The sequence below is a fragment of the Cygnus atratus genome, chromosome 3, assembly GCF_013377495.2.
Source record: "Cygnus atratus isolate AKBS03 ecotype Queensland, Australia chromosome 3, CAtr_DNAZoo_HiC_assembly, whole genome shotgun sequence".
Classification (NCBI taxonomy): domain Eukaryota; kingdom Metazoa; phylum Chordata; class Aves; order Anseriformes; family Anatidae; genus Cygnus; species Cygnus atratus.
Genome location: NC_066364.1, coordinates 52,049,570 through 52,068,899, shown reverse-complemented (window position 1 = coordinate 52,068,899; position 19,330 = coordinate 52,049,570). Strand labels below are relative to the sequence as shown.

Genomic DNA, 19,330 nt, shown 5'->3' with positions numbered 1-19,330 from the left:
GGAGAAAATGGGCATAAAAGTTTTCTGCTGCTCTTGGTTTGCAACACTGCTGCAGCTGCTTCAATAGCAGCCCTCCAGTAGATGTTTCTAAAGCGTTGTGCAGTATAGGACAAACTGTTGTTTTCTCTTCATTTCATAACATCATTTTCACAAAATTTATGGTGTCATCTTCTTTCTCTGGACTAATATAATTTATAGATTGCTCAGCACCCACTTAAATTCTTAATGTGGGCCTGAGGCCCCAGGGAACTGTGTTGCAAGAAAACTGCAATTCTCAGGAACTATTTTGAGATATGGCAAGAACAGAGTTACTATATTCACCTAGATACTTTTATTCCTCAGTGCTGGTGGAGCCTTTAGAAGTTGATCTTTTAAATATAAATTTATTAAGCACATGGAGTCACAGTTTTCAGAGTTGCATTTGTGTTGTGACTTAACAAGCCCTACTGAAAGTTAATGGACTTGTTTGTTTTCCCAAAAGATACCCTCAGGATACCACTCATAAACTTTGGACAAGAATATCTTTTTTTTTTTTTTCCTTTTTTTTTTCCATCCTGTATACAGAGTGTAAGATATTTTGTGATTGTTTTCTTCACTCTGAAAAGGACCATAAGTTCTTCAACCTTTTAAGAGGAGATCAAATTGAGTGTTTTATACAACCACTCAACATTTAGTAGTCAACTGAAATGCCTTCCCGTCTGAGGGAACTGTCTCTGTCTGGGCCATCTATCTGTGGTGGGTGCACAGCCTGCTATTCTACTTGTGCCACTGCCATTTTGTGCCTTGCACCCTCTAATTTGCAAAAGGATAGAAGGCATAACATGGTTTTGAAGTGGCTCAGACGGTTTCTCACCTCAGTGCAAGTATTTAAAAGCTGTTATAACCATGTGTGAGAGAACGACGTGTGAGCTCTGGCAGTGTGAGTGGGAAGCACGAGGGACTTTTAGCACAGTTTTGATTAAATTGGTTTAGCTACGGGGGGGCAGAAGTTAGACGCGGTGATTCAGATGTTTGCCCTTCTGTGAACTGTGACATCTGGTCAGCTTCAAAACCTCTGTGGTCTTGCCATGCTTGTCAGAGAACTGCTGTGGGTACCCAGCTCATCCTGAAAAGATTTCCCTTAGACCTTCATCCTACATTCAAGAAAATGACTAGTCACGCTGGCCACAACACTAGTCCATTGACCTGCACACAGGAATCCACAGTTTTTGCCCTGTAAAGATGTTGGCAAGCTTTTCAAGCTGGACATCTCCAAGTCTGTTTAACTTCCTGGATTCCATCTTATTTTGGCTCTCATCCATGCTCAGTTTTCAAGTAAGCATTTCTATTTATAACAGTTACGGAAAAGCAGGATTTGTTCTTTTCACTGAAATCTTTCTGAAGACAACCTCCTTTTTTTTTTTTTTTGTACATTTTTTTCTCTCCTGTGAGTCACTGAGGAGGTTTGATGTTGCACTTACTATGAACTGCAGAAAACAGAGTTCCAGGAAACAGGACTGGTAATGGGATTGAGCCTTTCCTGGGGGCCTGCGTGGCTGCTGGAAGGGGTGGTTCTTGGGTGGTTGCTAACAATATATGTCTGTGGCTGCACCATTATCACCATTTTTGCACAGTACTGTCCTTATTTCTAAACCTTACTTTCTGAGGAACTTTCTCTGCTATAAAACATCAATATTGTGTACAAAAGCACGTTTTACGTTTACTGTATTTTTGTTCTCTGTGGTGGCAAAAGAACATTGACATTGAAGGTCATCCATTATGTTATGACTATTGGCACCTCCGTAGAAATCTATATGTTCTTACACTCTGCTGCCATCTGACTTGATATGATTTAATGTATGTTTGGTCCCAGGAGGAAAGACTTAAAAGCTGAAGCTACAATATTTACTTGGTATGTGATTGGACAAGTCACAGCCAAGCACTTTTCAAACAACGCCACTGTGAGGAATGTAGAATCACACTGATGGTAAGAAAGGATGATTACTAATTTATATTATTCCACACAGTTAGAAAATGTGACTGTGCAACTATAGGAAAAAGAACCCCTCCAATGCCAGGCTGGAAACAGTTTGTTTTGATAGGGCAATAGGTGTTGGCCCTACCCCACGCCTCCCTCAGGTTAGATTAGGACTCCTGGGAAGAAAATCGAGTCTTCTGCAGGAGAATGACGTTTCACAGGAAAACAGAAGTGAACGGTTTTGAATTACAGCAGTCTCAGTTGTGGTATGTGGCAACTCAGCCTTTACTGAGGGTAGGTAGCATGGTCTGCAACCTGGTTGTGACCAGATCTGACAAAGTCAAACAGAGTCCTTCCTCACCCCAGTGCATACCTGCATCAGAACCCCTCTTTTTGTGTTATCATGTCCCCATTTAATGGTATTTCCCCAGGTAGGTTAGTTCTCTAGCTGTCATGCCCGCCGGGGCAACATCTAGTTGCTACTTGCAGGTTTAAATCAGTTTTAGGATTGCTGCTTTCTGGTGCCTACCATCAGCGTGGTTATCTCAAGCACGATTTACCCAAGCAAACAGATTTTCCTGGGAATTCCCAGAGGAATTGCTCCAGCACTGCTGCCTTGGGCTTCGGGCAGCTGTGGGACTCAGCCAAGGTAAAGAGCCTCCAGCAGCCTCGGCGAGGCCCGTGTCTAGCAGTGCCCTGGGTCTACCACACAGATAAGCTATCTGCATTTGTTTGTTTAACTTTTACTTGCTGGGGATTAAGAAGCCTTTAGTTTCCAGGATGAAGTCCTGTTCAGGAAATGCTTACAGTGGACTCTGCTCTCTATCAAAGCAAAAGTTTCCTATAGGTACTAAAGGTATTACCTTATTAAAGGTATTAATTTATACCAGTTTTTTTTTTTTTTTGATTTATTTATCTGTTATTTTGAGTAGGTAAAGTTTGGCTTTGTTGGAGGCTGCAGCACTGACCTCTCCTTGCACTGATTTAGAATGACCTAGTCGCCCTTTTTTCTTTCTGCTGTTCAGCTATAAAGTAAATTCAGAAAACACACACACACACACATATATATATATATTTTTTTTCAGAAATAAATTCTCTTTATTTTGAAGTTACAACATGTACCAAAAGCAGATGCCAAAAGAGAATTGTTAGTCATTTCAGGTTTTAAGCCAAACTGTCTTTCAGGGCTATATAAACAGACATGCTGAGTTTAATGAATCTTTTCAACTTTATAGCTCCCTGCCAGGAATTAAGATACTTTTGCAGGCGCTTCAGCCATCTTTCTGTCAATGGCCTCTCTCAGCAGAATACAAGATAATATGTATGAGATTTCCAAGTCTTCAAATTGAAAAAGAAAAAAAAAAAAGAGAGAAAGAAGCAAAGGTCATGTCTTTGCAGTGTCTTGATCAATGTGGCCAGCTCTACCGATTTTCTGCCGTCAGCATTTCTTCTCGCTGGTCTCCATGCCAGATCCATTCCCAAGAGCTGCCCAGTCGCTGCAGCACCAGTGGCCCTCCTGGAGGTCCTCCGTTGCCGGCCTCCACTCCTGCAGTTGCTCAGGCAGCCAGGCCTCTCTCCATCAGCACTGCTGAGCACGTGGCAACTTTTCAAGCTGGTGGCTGAGTCAAAAATACTGGGACGACAAATATTTTTGCAAAGACCAGAAAAATTGTCTGGCTTTATGAAACCTTTTCATTCAACCTAAACAAAAATGTTCTGATTCATTTTGGAGGGCTTTATAATAAGACCTGTAATATCTTTTGAGATTCTTTAATAAGAGTCTTTAATAAGAGTCCTTAAGTACTGATTTCATAGGAACTCTGATTTTTTTTTTTTGGCAAACACTTCAACAATTTTTCCTAACTTTTTCTGCAATCTCAGACACATGGAGTTATGCTTACAGTAGCCATTTGTTGTTAACTTCTTTCTCTGTTAGTGAGTGATCCTTCTGGCAGGAAATATAAATGGCAAGTGACAGCATTGGACAGAAGCGGGTTCTGCCACTGCACAGCTAAGTCTGAATATTTATTTTTGCTAGTAAGGTTTGTGTTCAGACTTAGAATCTGTCACCTTTCTATTAAAAAAAGAAAAAAAAAAAAGTGAGATACCAGGAATCAGGGACTTAGCTGGTTTTCATTTTTGTTAGGCATTAAATTTTAATTAATTTTCTTTAAAAAAAAAAAAAGGAAAAAAAACAACCTCTAAAAATCAATTTCAAATTCAGAACAACAAAAACATAAGGGTACACAATATTGGTTTGGACTGCAACCTGGTTAGAAATTATTTGCAAAGGATTACTTGATTCAGGTCAGAACTTCAAATGATGCTATAATCAGGGATCTGAGATTTTAATCTGAGTCTTTCTCTGCTCTGTGCAAATCATACCCTTATGTTGAGACAGATTTGTGGCCCAAGATGTTGATGCTAATTTAAATATTTCAAAATAAACACAAGCATTTTACTTATTGTTACTTTCTTAAGTCAAACATTTTCAGCCTATTGTTTATGAGGAGGAATGACACTTTCATTTTCCTTCCTCACCCACCTTGTTTAAAGAAAATTTTGCTCTATTTTTCTTTCCCATCTGTTTTATTTTTCCCTTTTGAAAAACAATGCTAACTATTAGACTGGAAAAGTTGCATATCACTTGTAAGTATGCAGGAATTTTAAAACAACATCCCTATATAAGTGAAACAAAGGTAGGAAAAAATATGGAAACAAAGACTGGTATCTCTGAAATGAGGCAGAATGGTGTTTGTGTCTGCTCCTGATACAAAATACTTTAACTGGTGAAGCTGCAAAAATAGTGACCTTTGATGACACAAGTTAGGAGTTACTACAAGTCAAATCCATTCTGAGAATTTTATGGGCCTAAGAAAGTAACATCTTATTGTGGGCTTTTCTTGAAGCAAAGAAAAAGGTTTCTGTGCGTTGTTCTTTAAACTTGGAGGGAAATGCATTCAAAATTTTTGCACCTTAGTTCTCCTGGACCAAACTGCTGACTAAGCAAATGTGTTGGACATGTTTTTGCACCAGTCACCCTCTGCTACGTGCCAAAGGTTCCCTGATCAAGACGTTGGAGAACCATGTCTTTGGAGTGAATCCACAGAGAACAGGATGCCTGCTTGTCTAAATGAGCTGATAAGAAAACACATATTCAGCCTACGCCTTGAAACTCTCTTCTCTTCTGGGCTTAGGCTGCGCTTAGCAAAGGCAGATGGAGGCAGCTTGGTGCTCTATCCTTCCTACTCCTGGAAGAATTTTCCAGAAAGGTGGAAAATGTGGGTTTGAGGCCACTCCAGCTGAAAAGGGTACTGTACGTGGGTTTCCCTTATTCTGCAGAACAGCTCTGACATTGAGGTACTGGAGGCTAGACAAGGAGGAGTCATGTAGAGAATCTTACTGCTGAAATAGTGGTTAGGCACTTTCAGGAATACAAAGCATGAGCCCAAGGTTTTCAGGACTGTAATTCTGTATTTAGCTGCCAAAATTCCATTCAAGTCTCTTTTCGGCTATGATGTATCTTTCTCTTTGGGCCTCGGTATTTCCACACCTCCAAGAACAGTCACAGTACTTTTCTTCTTTATTCAGATAGCGAGAAAATAAATTCATCAGAGCTTGCAAAACATTGATCTACTGTGATAACCTGGGCTCTCCAGTGTAACTCTTAATGGGATATGGTTGAGGGTCTAATTTTATGTCTTTCCTGGGACTTACAGCAGCAACGACACCACCTTGAATAGCCACAGCACAGAAAATATCCTTGAAAATTTAGAATGTAACTTGGGATAAGTTATTAACAGAATATTTCTCTTAAAGCATTTGGGCAGTGCATGGAGAAAGCCAATAACTGTGTTGAAAGGTAGTGGTGGTAAGGGGATTTACAGTGAAGTAGGCATCGCTCACCTGTCCCAGCTGGATTAGAGAAAGAAGGGAAACACAAGTCTACACAGCAGTCTGCTTTAATCCATCATTCCATTTTATGAAGCATCAAACACCATTTTCACGAATGAGCACTTGATAGCAGTTAAGAAAGGACCACAGGGTTATTTAAGAAAAGCCAACAACCTATTTCATAGTCACTGACTCCTCACTTGTCAGCAGGGCTCTTGGAGGGCTTGGATAGTACCCAGCAGTTGCTGAGCTATTTGAGGAAAATCGTGTAAATCTATAATCCAGTGGTAAATCTGAAAGATAGAAATATACCACATCTGATTAGCAGCACAGTCCGTATCACATAAAAAATAAGCCTAGAGTGAACAGCAGTGTTTCTTAAGCCCTTGAGCTCTTTGCTTACTGGTATTAGAACTCAATCAGATTGCATGATTACATATTTATTTGACATCTTCAGCTGTCCAAAGACTTTCAGAGTTTACTCAACTGCAGTAAAGGATATTCATCTCCTTCATTGCTGAAATAATGTTAGTCATAGAAAATGATTAAAATGATTAGACCAATGCTTAAAAATTAAACAAAATTCTTCATTAGCCTAGATGGAATTTTCCCACTAAAACAGTTTCAAGTTCTTCAAGTTACCTTCTCTTTTATCTCAGCAGTCTACTCATGAGGGCTACTTTTAAACCTTTTTTTTTATTTTTTATTTTTATTTTGTGTGTATATGTGTTTGACTATTGTAGCAAGATTCCCAAAAGGCACCCACTCTTGGACTTTCTTGCCGTCCACTGTTAACACCATCATTTTGTGTCAAATGTTCCTAGAAATGTGCACTTGTAACTCGGCATACTCATCACTTCCAGTCCATAAAAAAAACACTGAATATATTTAAACAGTTCTGAACAGTCAAAGCTTTCTTTTCTGTAGCTTTTTTTTTTTTTTTTAAAGTCTTTACTGCCAGCAGTGACCTCCCCCTCTTCTCTTTATAGCCAGGAAACTGATACTTTTCATACTTACCTCTTATTCAAAGCTCAAGAAACCAAATTAAAAGACACACATACATACACAAATAAAACTTTATTCAACTATATTCAACAGTTACCCTCCTAGTAAATGAAAAAAAAAAAAAAAAAGCATAGCTCCTTGCTAAGACTGATCATTTCTTGTTTGTTTGTTTGGTTGGTTTTTGTTTTTTGCTATTTGTTATTTGGAATACATTTGGGCTGATGGTATCCAGTTACTACATGCTATAAGTTTTTTTGCACTAAGCTGCTTTTGTGAAACAGAAAAATACGATCTTAGCAGTTTCGGCAGAAACAACAGGAAGTTTAGCTCTGTTTCACCAGCAACTCAATGCAGACACCAGGTCAGCATCCAGATCTGCAACTTTAAGACCATGTTAAACACAGCTAAAGCAAATAAATCAGTATTTAGATTCAGCTGATATATCAGATTCTGTCTGGAATAAAGTAGGAATGGGAGGAGAGTTGATTCTAAGTGAATTACGCTTTATTAAGTGGGTTACTTCAACTTGTCAAAGAAGTACATTATCTCATTTGTCTTAGTCAAGGGATTCTCTAGAGCCCTTTATGAGCACAACAGAACAGGCAGATGTTTTTTAGCCTACTGGGGGCCCAGTGATGTTACCAACTGCTGAGTCTGTATAAAAATTAAATGCCATACAATTATTCTCTTAAAAAAGCTTTCACTATCTTTTTATACTAGCAGTCTGGAGTCTCTCAAGAGTAGTTTAAGCAGAGCACCATAAATGGCGAGATGAGCTGCAGGTTTGCTTATGTTGAAGAATCACAGAATCACAGAATGGTTTGGGTTGGAAGAGACCTTAAAGACCATTTAGTTCCAACCCCCCTGCCATGGGCATGGATGCCACCCACTAGATCAGGCTGCCCAGGGCCTCGTCCAACCTGGCTTTGAACACCTCCAGGAATGAGGCATCCACAACCTCTCTGAGCAACCTGTGCCAGTGCCTCACCACTCTCTGAGTAAAGGATTTCTTCCTTATATCTAATCTAAATCTAAGAAAGGAACAAGTTGGATCAAAATGGTAATTTTGTTGATATGTCATGGTAAACTAGCTTTAAACAATCAGCTTAAACACTGAATAAATTATAAATACAATGCACAAGACCCCAACAGAGAATAATCACATTTTTACATATTCAAAACCCAGTCTGTCCATTTAAATATTGTTTTTGTCTGAGGAAGATTTTGGAAAATGAACAGAAGGTATCCATATTCAACAACGTTGTCTAAGGCATCACTGAAAGTTATGTGAAGCATAAAACTGATACTATTCTTCACCCATTAAGCAGATTTTATGTCACAAACATAGGGAAATCTTCCTGTATTTCCAGGTTTGTTTTTGTCAGTTATTTCATTTGCTGCATCTGCTGCACCTGTTTTGCCCCTGAGTATGGAACACTTCATACTATTGCTTTATTTCAGTGTGATATATTTATGAAAAAGCCATAGACTGATCCAGAAATATCTACTTGGAGTCCTAGTGGCTATAAATAAAACACAGTGAGGAAGAAAGATAAGTAGACAGGGAAAGAAAAAAGAGGAATTTTACTGGGGATATGTAAAATTTATGAAAAAAGGGAAATCCAGAAAATGTCATTGGTAAAGAGTGCTGTAAGCTCTTTTAAAGTAAGTTCTTTGAAAACTCTGCAACTGCAAATAAATTGCTGTTGCCTTGGAAGGCAAAGGTCTCACGTGAATTATACATGAAAGCTCAGTCCAACTTCTCTGGATGTAAGTGGCAATCATAACACTAGTTCCAGCAGTACTGGCTCATCAACAAGGAACTACAGTAAAGGTCTTGAGTTTGCCTCCTGGACATTTGTATTTTGCAATTCATTTTGTATCGAGTTTTATTTTATATTATCACTGATGACACTGAGAAGAATTGAGCATTTCAGTTTTGCTAAACTGAAAGGCATGCATAGGCCACAGCTTAATACAAAAAACAAAACAAAACAGCATTTGATAATAAAACAAATCTCAGCTAAAACAACAACAACAACAAAACAACAACAAAAACAAACAAACAAACAAAACCCCAAACAAACAGGTGCTTATTTCCAAAATGACTGATTTCCTAGCGGTTTTGCCAGTAAATTTCTTCAGGTTCTGCTACCATACATACTCACAACTGCTGCTGTCTTGGCAGACCGTTACACTTTGGCACCCCCTTCTTATCCAGCCCTGAGGGAGAGTTGTACATTAGGAAGGGGCCACATACCCAGTCCTCTCTTACATACAGTGGGGCTCTGATCAGTGCTAACCTACATTGATAATGGAATCAGCACAGAATTCATCTACTATTGCTGCTCACCTAGGAAAACAAAAATCAAACCCAAACAAACTAAACAGATTGAGGTTGGAAGAAAGAACTAACTGACTTTACCCAAAGAGACTGGGTGGGGACCTAAATCCTGGAAATTTTCTGTCATATGTTGGTAATTCCACAAGCCACATTTTGTTCCTAAGACAAATAGGATACTCACTTTTGGAGCCAAGCTTCCCAAAAGCCACACATGGAGGTTCTCAAGTTCTATGTTTCTTTCTATATCTACAGCAATTTTAGTTACTAGATGTAGCCTCCTGAATTACTTTGCTTCCACTCCAGAGCCTGAGTGCAAGTGAGTGATGAACACTGGTTGGTTGCCTTTGCAACCTTCAGGCAGAGCTCCTAGTGTTTTCCAATGGCTTGGGCAGCGTTCATAGGTTGCATGCCTAGCCTGACCACAGAAGGTCACCAAAGGACTCCTGCCCAGCCCTACCTTGCTTGCAGGACTCCAGCAGCCCTGGTGTAAATAAAATGTCAATGATGACGTTTGAACAGTAACCACTGCCAGGCCAATTCCAGTTACTAAGATGCTGTATTCCAATTATTAAGATCCAGCTATTAAGTGACATCAATTACAACAACACTGTGCTCTGATGCTTATGCATATCCATATTCACACATGTACTTAGGTGATATGGATAGATTTATTTCATACTTATTAAGTTGACAATGTCTCAGTGTCTGTGTGCTATTTGGTTAGTGTAAGCCAATGATTGAAAGCCAAAAGCTTTTATTGGAAGAAAAACTAGTGTTGTAGCCACAAGGAAGGAAGAGGAAACCACAAGAAGAAGGGAAAATGTAATATTCTAGATGAGTGATCAGGAAAATATTTGAGTAACTGACTGGAAGACAACTATAATCTAATCCAGACATAGGCCTGCTTGATAAACTCAGTACTCACGTCTAATCTTTTTTTTTTTTTTGAGATTTCCTTGAACAAATAATACATGAAACAAATATAATCTCAACTAAGCTCTTTCGGTGGAAGATATTTTTTCCAATTAAAAGCACAGTCCAAGACTGAAACAGATTTCTCCCAAAACACACAGAAGAAATGTCATCAAGCATTTCGCAATATTGACCAGCAAAAGGAGAGCAACATTTTTTAATCGTGACACCATAGCAGCGTCCCCGTGACGTGTGCAATGCCCTGCAGAACTCCCCACTCCCCTCTCTTCTTGGAGGTCAGTCAGCAGGGCTGGAGCCAAATGCTGCAGAAACCTCATAGTAAACAGGAGGATTGTATTCTTAACTGAGTCCAGATATGTTCTCCTGATTGTTACCAAGGAAAAGACACAGGAAGGAAAACAAAAACCTCTTCAGTGATACCCGAGTTTTAACTTTAAAAATCTTTAAACTGCTTAATGGTGGCAAATGTAAAAGAGAACACAGAGCTTGACGATATGGCTCAGCATGCAGATGGTATAGCCATAGGCTCATATCATCAACCAGTATTAATTCTCTTGCTTTTACAGGAATTCCAGTAATTTGCACTAGCTTAGAAGCTTTGCCATAAAAATTTTATTGTATTTTAAAATTGCTGTTGAAGAAAAAGGAAAATACTTTTTTCTTATTGATAATAATTTCTAAAATAATTTCTTAACAGAGGAATAAGCACAACTGCTGCAGGTGAGCTGAACAGTTTGGTTGTGCTGTCAAGTGAACTACTCTGTGACTTGCCACCCTATAGGTAAAATGTAACAGGTATAGAGTCTTTTTAAAAATATTAAGTATTTCTATCTCTTGACCTATTTGTATTTTATAATAATCAAAACAGCACTTGCAGCAAGACCTGATTATGTGAGGGAGGGAGTGTACTAGTAACAAAAAGAAAAAAAAAAACAAGGTCACAATTATATTTATCAGATAGCAGCTATTTTTAGCAAAATTTCCAAGGCTGATTTTCCTAAACAGAAGATCAGATGTTTGCTGTATTAACATAACGCTCCCCCAATCCTGAAGTCAGAATTCTTTCTACCAGTTACATGAAAGTCACTGCTGCTGGTTGCATACTCTGTGACTGAACAGTTAGAGAGGAGGAAGAGGAAGAGTAGGAGGGAGAGCATCTCTGCGCATCTTTGGGAAATGGGAGGGCTGGCAGCAGAGGCATGCTCTGGAGAAGGAAGGTGATAAAACTTCTGAGTTTGGAAATAGCAGGCACTTGCAAAGGGCTATGTGAGCCAGTGCAGTTTATTCCTGAGCATCTATGAATAAAGACTAATACTGATATTAGTGAAAGTGCAGATTTGCTGCTTTACTTGCCCCCATTTAAGAGCTTCTGCCAACACAGGTGCATTGGTTGAAGACCATGCCTGCTGCTCTGTCAGAGGACATTTATAGCACGCCCTTGGCCTAAAGAAGAGCTGTGCTGCTACCCAGGGTTATTCCTGGTTGCTGTTTTGTCTCATCTAATGTGGAAGATAGTGAACCTGGAGAAATCACTGGTGGCCAGTTGCTGGGAAATGTGAAGCAGAAGCCTCACTGGCAGAGTGTTGGGGAAAAATCAGCAACATGGTGCTGGAAAGACCTTCCCACCTTGACTGTTGTGATTGCTTGTGGCATTTAGTTTGACTGCAGTTTTCTGAGGAGTAATGATTTATGTTACTTTGGGTCAACCTTATGGCTGAGGGACGTTGACCCCTGCTTGAGCAAAACTGATGTGCGCACAGCATGCACTGAACTTGCATCTGAGCCTGATAAAGTCTGCAGGGAAGAAAAACCTTAGAAATTCCTTTGCCATTGTTTGTTTTAGTTTAAATGGTTAGTTTTGGAGATCCTTTGACAGAATAGTCCTGTGTAGTTCTTTGTTTGATCTGGAAGTGATCAAAATATTAGACTATAATATTCTTAACTACCTAGATGGAGACAATCTAAAAAAATCCTAAGAGAACACCAAGATCCCACTAGCAGGTGTTAGTCTTTTCCCAAAAAGTTCACTTAAGTAATTTGTTTGAATGACTCATCCTGGACATACGGCAGGTTGTAACGGCTTCTGTGGTAAGCCAAAGGAGGTAGCCTGAAAACAAGCAATTGTTTGACAGTACAGGCATTTCTGATGAAGGAAAATAACTAAGTTGCATTTTAAGACTGTAAAGGCACGAGAGCTATATGAAGATAAAATGTGGTGATGATAAGCCAATGTACTTTCATTTTGAGGCAAATGCTGCGATCAACCTCACTGTCTATATTTGGATTAATGTTCTCACGTTTCCCCCTCCTGTAAAACAAACGGTTTCTTTCCCTATTTTTTTTTCCCTCAGGATGGGTGAAAAACATTGCTTTCCTAAAGGTAAAAAGCCAAACAAATACACACATTAAGCTTTTTAAGCAGTGAAGACAAAGCCTACATTATTCTTTTCAATGTATTTCCATCTTAATCCTGAGGGAATAGGTTAGGCAGCAATCCAGGGTACATAAAGGTTTCCAGCAATATTTTTCTTTTTTTTTTTTTTTTTAATATATATGTGAGATTGCAGGTCGTGTAAAATTCCATTCTAGTCAAAGCAGTCTTTCAAATACTTGGTAGCTATTTGCACTGTTTTCCACACTCAAAAATTAGCAACACTTTGTATTACCATCAGTGTTTTTAAAGAAGCAACCCAAAACCACCCCATAAGCCTGCGATCTAGTCAAAACCCAATTATAGCTTTAATTGCAGCCTGCAAATGAAATTATGCTGCTTGAGTTGAAGGATAATTTTAAAGTAGAAATGACTGAGTGGTTCCCCCTTTTTTAATGAGTTGCTCATGAGTTTTCCCTTTAATCTTTTAGAGGTGGCTGTGCATTGACATCTCACAGAGCAGAATAGGGATTGCAGGAACATTTCTGTCAGTTATTGGCTAGGAAGTAATTTTTTGGGTTCTGCATGACTTGACACAGCCTTCAGGGCACAAGTCAACACACCTTTCTGGAAGAGCAAGGAAGGGCTGACCAAACTGTAATATGGTGAAAATTGTCCTTTCAATGTTTAAAATTACTACCAAGTAATTTGATTAATTCCTTTGTAAAAGCTGTTCTCAGAACCTTTGGGGAATGCTGGGTCCAGAAGACTTTTTAAAAGCTATCTCTGATTTACTGAGTAATAATTTGTTATGGTTGAAATGCAGTTTATTGTTGGTTTTGGTTATATTTTGCAGCTGAAAAAATAAATGCATTATATTTGTCTGTTGTGTTGAGTGTATTTCTCTGTCTCTTAAATTGAGAACACTGAAACTAGTTTCCTGGAAAAGCTGAATCAGATTTAAATTATCTGATGTTTTTCAATTTACACACAGACTCAGAGCAAGATGCTGCTAATACGTCTCTTCTCTCTAGTAAATTATCTTTGCTACCAATTTTTTCACTTGTGTCAAAACACCAGAACCAGAAGAAAAAAACAACAGAAATTGTGCTGTTATATGTCTAACATTTTTTTTTAGATGCACTTCTTTCATAAAAAGTGTTGTTATAAAGATGATCTCTTGGGTCTTTTAATAGCAAATGCTCCTTAGAGCAGCTAAGCCTCAAAGAAAGTTTGAATCCTCAAAGTATTTTGTTAACTTAAAGTCTCTAAGATACAGCATAGATACATTCTTACTTGAAACTGATAAGTAAAAGCATGGTTGTAAGTTATGGCATTAGGTATAAAAGGTTACTGATAATTAACATGTAATTTGTAATATAGATACATTCATATGTTTAAGTAAATTTTATGCCATTATTGTATTATTTGAATAAGTAAGAGTATATAATTATCCCTCTGATTACAGGAAATACTAATTTAATTTTAATAGGAGCTAGGTTTGACATTAAATGACATAATTTCAATGACAAAACATACAGCTAATGTATTATAATATGGGTGATTTTTATTTTTTTATTTTTTATTTTTGGTTTTGTGTCAGTAATGATTACAAATGGTAACGCTCAGGATATACAAGTTATACATGGTTGCATGCTTAAATTCCTGACTTCTGTAGTAATAATAAATTACTCAAGGACATTGACCATTAAAATATGAGCTGAATGCAACTTGCAGCCAGCATGCGATGGGCAGAACCATGTATCTGCGACACACACTTTGCCAGCTCCAGTGTGCCAGCCACAGCTGCCTTCTGCTTTCCATCGTGCAGATAATTTGCAACTCTAAGCAGAAACATGAACTCCTTTGCTATGGTTCACTGGCAATTTCAGCATTATATTTATACGGCAAGCAGACTGATGACTCAAACTCCTGCACAAGGAGGCAGGGCATGGGTCCATAGGCTTCTTTAAAGAGACAGCTTTGGCAAATTAAAGCAGAGATTTTTCTCTTGCATTATCCAATTGAAACAGCAATAAGGCATAAAGAAAAACTTATGTACCCATATGGGCAAGATATGATAAGATTTCGTATGGCTCACAAAATTTAAAGAAATGATTTATCCTCATGTGCAACGTAAGCTTGGTTATCACATCTCCAAAGTGTGAAGAACTATGTCCGTAAGAAATTTACTTTTGCACTAATTCTTTGAAATGCAACTGATTTGAACTGCCACATTGCTCAATCTTCAGTTCTTGCTTGCAGTAATTTTTTAATGACAAACCTCACCATTCAGAGGTTATGAGACAAGTTCAGGAACTTAGGTTAACAATCATGAAATTAAAAAAAAAAAGTTTTACTTGAGTTCTCCTTACCAGGATTCGGGGCCCACTTTCTCAAGCTTTTCTTTGCAAAAAAGAACAAAACAAACTTACCAGAATTCCCTCATAAACTCTAAAACTCAACAGTTACTCATTGTAGAATTTTGTGAAGTGGGACTTTTAAAAAAAATTTCCAACCATGAAAAAATTCAAAGTAAAAGCTTGAAATACGCATATAATTCTTGGGATCACACAATCACTAATCAAATATCAGTCTGAAATGATAGCACTGGCTGGTGATTTTACTGACTTTTTCTACAAAAACTTGCTCAGTAGCTAAAATATGATTTGTATTTGATATACTTCATAAATCAGAAGGATCTCCTGCGGTTAATGTTGGAATATCTACACGACACAGGACATATCATGTACACAGACATCTGGAAGCACATAAGCACATACGCACAGACGTTTTTGATGAAAAGGCCACAGAGTAGCAGTCACCTGCTCCTTGAAGGTACCATTCGGGTTATGCAGGTATGACAGATAAGGGCACCTGCCTCTACCTGGCTCAAATCAAACTTTCTGTAATTGAGGATGGTATATTAGATGCTGTTGTTTATACTAAATACTTTTTTTTTTTTTTTCAGACATACCTCTACACCTTTCAATTTCCATGTGTGAGCTAAAATGTAACATTCCCATGGTAATGGATCTTGGTTTGGAAAATCTGGTTTACAATATCATTGTGCTTGAAAATGGTCAGAAACTGTGAGGGAGCTGTAAACAAGGAGAGATTCAATAGCAGAAAAGTGAAGAAACAGATGGACTTGTGAATGAGGCATTGAGAACAGGAGTAGGAGCGTTGGCTTCTAATATTTTATTAACCATGTTCTGCCAATATAATCATGAATTCCTCAGCTTTCAAATTCTTGAGAAAAACCTTCCTGCTTCTGAGTTCCTCAGCTTTCAAATTCTTGAGAAAAATCCTCCTGCTTACTGAAAGTGGGAAGGAGAATTAGGTCATAAATGAACTATGAAATATTCAGAAAACTTTCAACTTAGCTCATTTCCTCTTACTATTACAACAATATAGTGATAGTGCTGCTGTTCAGTTAAACTTTTTAAATATCATCTTAATGTCAAGGTGATAACAATTTAAATGAAGAGTTTTATTTTACCTCTATCTGGTTCCCTTTCCAAACTGAGGAAAGTACACAGAACTTATTATAGAAGACTCTTTCTGTCCTTTAGGCAATTTTAATGATAAAGAAAATGTTGTTTTTCATGCCCAAGGAAAATGCCAATTCCTTTTCAATGTCTGTCAGGGTTGCTTTGATGACAAGCTGTGATGCAGTAATCTACAATCCTACTAATATTTTGCTTGGTAGGTATGTGATCAGATTTCAGAATTTCTGATCCATCTTTGAATGCAACCCCCTTTTGGGTCAGATACTGAATTTTCAATTAAAGATGAGGACAAACATGTAGAAGAATAACTACATTCATTCAGCACAGAAAGCTAATGAAGAATGAACTGGATTATTTTTTTTCACCAAGCTGTCGCTTTGCTAATTACACACACAGTTAGTGTATATGCTCTGTTATTTTATACTTTGAATGGCCAAAAACTGCAACAGCAGCATTCCCTGGGGAGTCCCTTTCCTACAATGCTCTTTGGTAAGTATCAAGTTGTTCCCTTTAGTTACATGTGCAAATTCTTTAGGTGAAACCATTAGAAGGCATCTGCACCAAACTCACAAGAGGTTGGTGAAAAAAGAGAACTCTAAAAGTTGTTTCTATTGCAATTTCTCAGTCCAGATCTACAGCTTATTTTTATATAGTTTTAACATACTTCCTGTATCTAAAAAAAAAATTGAAACAAGCTCAAAGAGCCTTATTAACTCAAAAAGAATTTATTAACTCAAAAGAATTCTCATATGTTTTTTGATGAAAACTCAGTGATTTTTGTAAAACACCACTAGTATTTACTTCCTTTGAATAATGTCGATTATTTTTTTGAATAATATTTTTCAATGAAGTTTGTCTGGAGAAGTAAATCAGGCTGTTCCTTAAGTACAGATACATATTGTGTCCGAACAAGAGTCAAGTGTATTTTAAAGTTATCCTAGCAGCAATTGTTTGGCTTTCACCAAAGACTTCTGCAGATCCCACTGTGTTAGGATACTTATTTGTATGTAGCCCAGCCTACTGCTTGTATGGACATCCAGAGCTCAGGCTGGACATTGCTAACAGTGAAGCAGCAGTGAGCCCACAACTCGAACAAGGTTGCTGAACATCTCCAGGAACAAAGCAGCTGCTTGCCCACCTGGCAGCCAAAAGTTCAACCCATATGGTCAGTGCAGCTGCACGTTTGAGCTCAAAGGATACTGAGGAAGGGTCTGTGTTTGTGCAGCTTGGCAGAGGGAAGTCCTCTGCTGGTGATTAAAGTGCATGAATAGGAAAGGAAAAGCTGGGGCACATCAAACTCATATAACCCGTTTGAATCTCTTCTAGCTAGTTATTCCAAAATAGCTGCAGCTAAGCTATGACTTAAAACTGCAGCCAAAAACTTCAGGGCTTGGCAAAGTGGGGGCTCTAACTGCTTGCTGTGACAGGAGTGAAACAAGGTATTTGAGAAGAGTCAGGAATGCTTCAACATCCATAATAATGAACATCTGCGTTTAGCACAAACAAACAAGAAATACCTCTCTCTGTAAGATACCATAGATGTTCTCGTACATTCAGCTTTGAGGTTGTTTTCAGGCACATAGCTGCAAGTTAAAATGTTAGTTCTCCATTTGCTGTCCTTTAGCTTTGGGGTATAAGTTTCTTAGACACTGGTCTTTGCCCCAGTGCCAGTCAGAGGCAGTGTGAGAAGGCACACAGCATCCTTCCTGATGGAGGAACAAGCTTTGCAGGGGCTCCACAGCTGATAAAATGAGAAGGAACAGACAGCTATGCTGTTCCTGAACTTCAGTCAATAATTTCCACATATATGACTAATGTTCTCACACTTTTGTTTGTAGCTGCGAACTTCTTGTGGTCTACAGCATTTGCTAGCTGTGCAGAATGAGCTATGGTTTAGCTGGTGGGAAGGAGGATTTTCACAGAACATAGCTAACCCACATATTTCCTCTAGGCCAACACTTTCAAAGCAAACTACAGAAGGGCTCTGGAAAAAAAATAATATTAGAAAGGAGTTTTACAGAAGTTACCTCTCTTTTGGCAATTTCCCTTGTTATATTTGGGCTTTGTACCTCTAGGCTGAAATACAGACTGCAACACAGTAAATATCAGAAGCATATATAAATTGTGGCACTGTATGACATAGTTTTCTGTTTTGAGATATCCTTATAATATACTGAGATATGTAGAATGTGGTTGCAAGGAACAGGTTTATCATATATTTTCTTACAGAAATAACTGCTTGGCAAGTCTGAAATGTTCTCTCAGAAGAACTTTGTATTCACTGGTCTTGTGCATGCAGTAGGCTACAGATGCTGAGCAGAGGGGTTAGTAAACTAAACAGTTGCTGTCGTCTTCACAGAGCTAAGCACCTCATTCATTTTATAATTTTTATTGTTTATTCCTTTAGATATGGTGCATCAAAGTTCAGTAAGGAAAAACCACCTCTTCGTACTCAACTGATTCATATTGCAGTTGCAAAGCTAATTGCAGTATTACTGCTACAGCTATTGCTACAAACCGTACAAACTAGTGCATAGCCCCTTCAGGGATAAACAGTAGCAAAACCCAGAAGATTAGTCATAACTGCACCTTTGGCACAACCCTGATGGAAAAAGGTAGAAAGTCTGAACTAATTTCATTTCTCAATTAGCTGATTTTTTGGGGAACAAGGCATTGCTTGTAATGGCCTTTTTTTTCCAGATAAGGAGTAGATTTCAGACTCAATCTCTGTCCATTATGATGCAGTTTCAAACACAACACATGAGAGAGAGAGAGAGAGAGAGAGAGAGAGAGAGAGAGAGAAGCACAGTCCTAGGCATTCTTGGCTTCATTACATTCTTGTGTTTGTTCATCTCCATTTCAACTGTAATGGGGTAAGGGAGCTGATAAGGATGAGCCAGATCAAAGAGAAACACATTTTGAAGTCTAAAACAACACAAGTAATTTTGCCTGTATTTGTTTCCAAATGTAGCTCACCACTGAAAGGAGAAAGCACAAAATACTGGGGGGAAATCCTGAATTCCTGAAATCCAAATTCAAGAACTCTTCTACAATCTGTTAAATATTGCATCCTGTTTCTAATTAAGCAGACACTAATATTTGCAGACACAAAGAACAAAAAAAATATTGTAGCAGAAAACTATTAAAAGCGTAAACATCAAAGTAATTGACAGACATGTCTGTTACCTGTTGTGTGACAGGAACAGAGTATTTTTGAATCTACTTTGGATACATGTAATCTCAAAAATAAATCAATGATATGACAAAGTTACTATGAATACTACATGTTCACTAGGGAAAAAAAAAAGTCTTCT

The 19,330-nt window shown here is 38.1% G+C and overlaps 1 protein-coding gene across 1 annotated transcript in view; it reads right to left on the bottom strand.

Annotated features, from left to right (window-relative positions):
- Positions 1–5,913: 5,913 nt before the first annotated feature.
- NT5DC1 (5'-nucleotidase domain containing 1) overlaps positions 5,914–19,330 on the bottom strand; it is a 152,556-nt gene continuing 139,139 nt past the window's right edge. Inside the window, exon 12 of the mRNA XM_035538900.2 lies at positions 5,914–6,144. Coding sequence (XP_035394793.1) covers positions 6,026–6,144 — 119 coding nt within the window. The 3' untranslated portion in view covers positions 5,914–6,025. The remainder of the gene's footprint in view (positions 6,145–19,330) is intronic.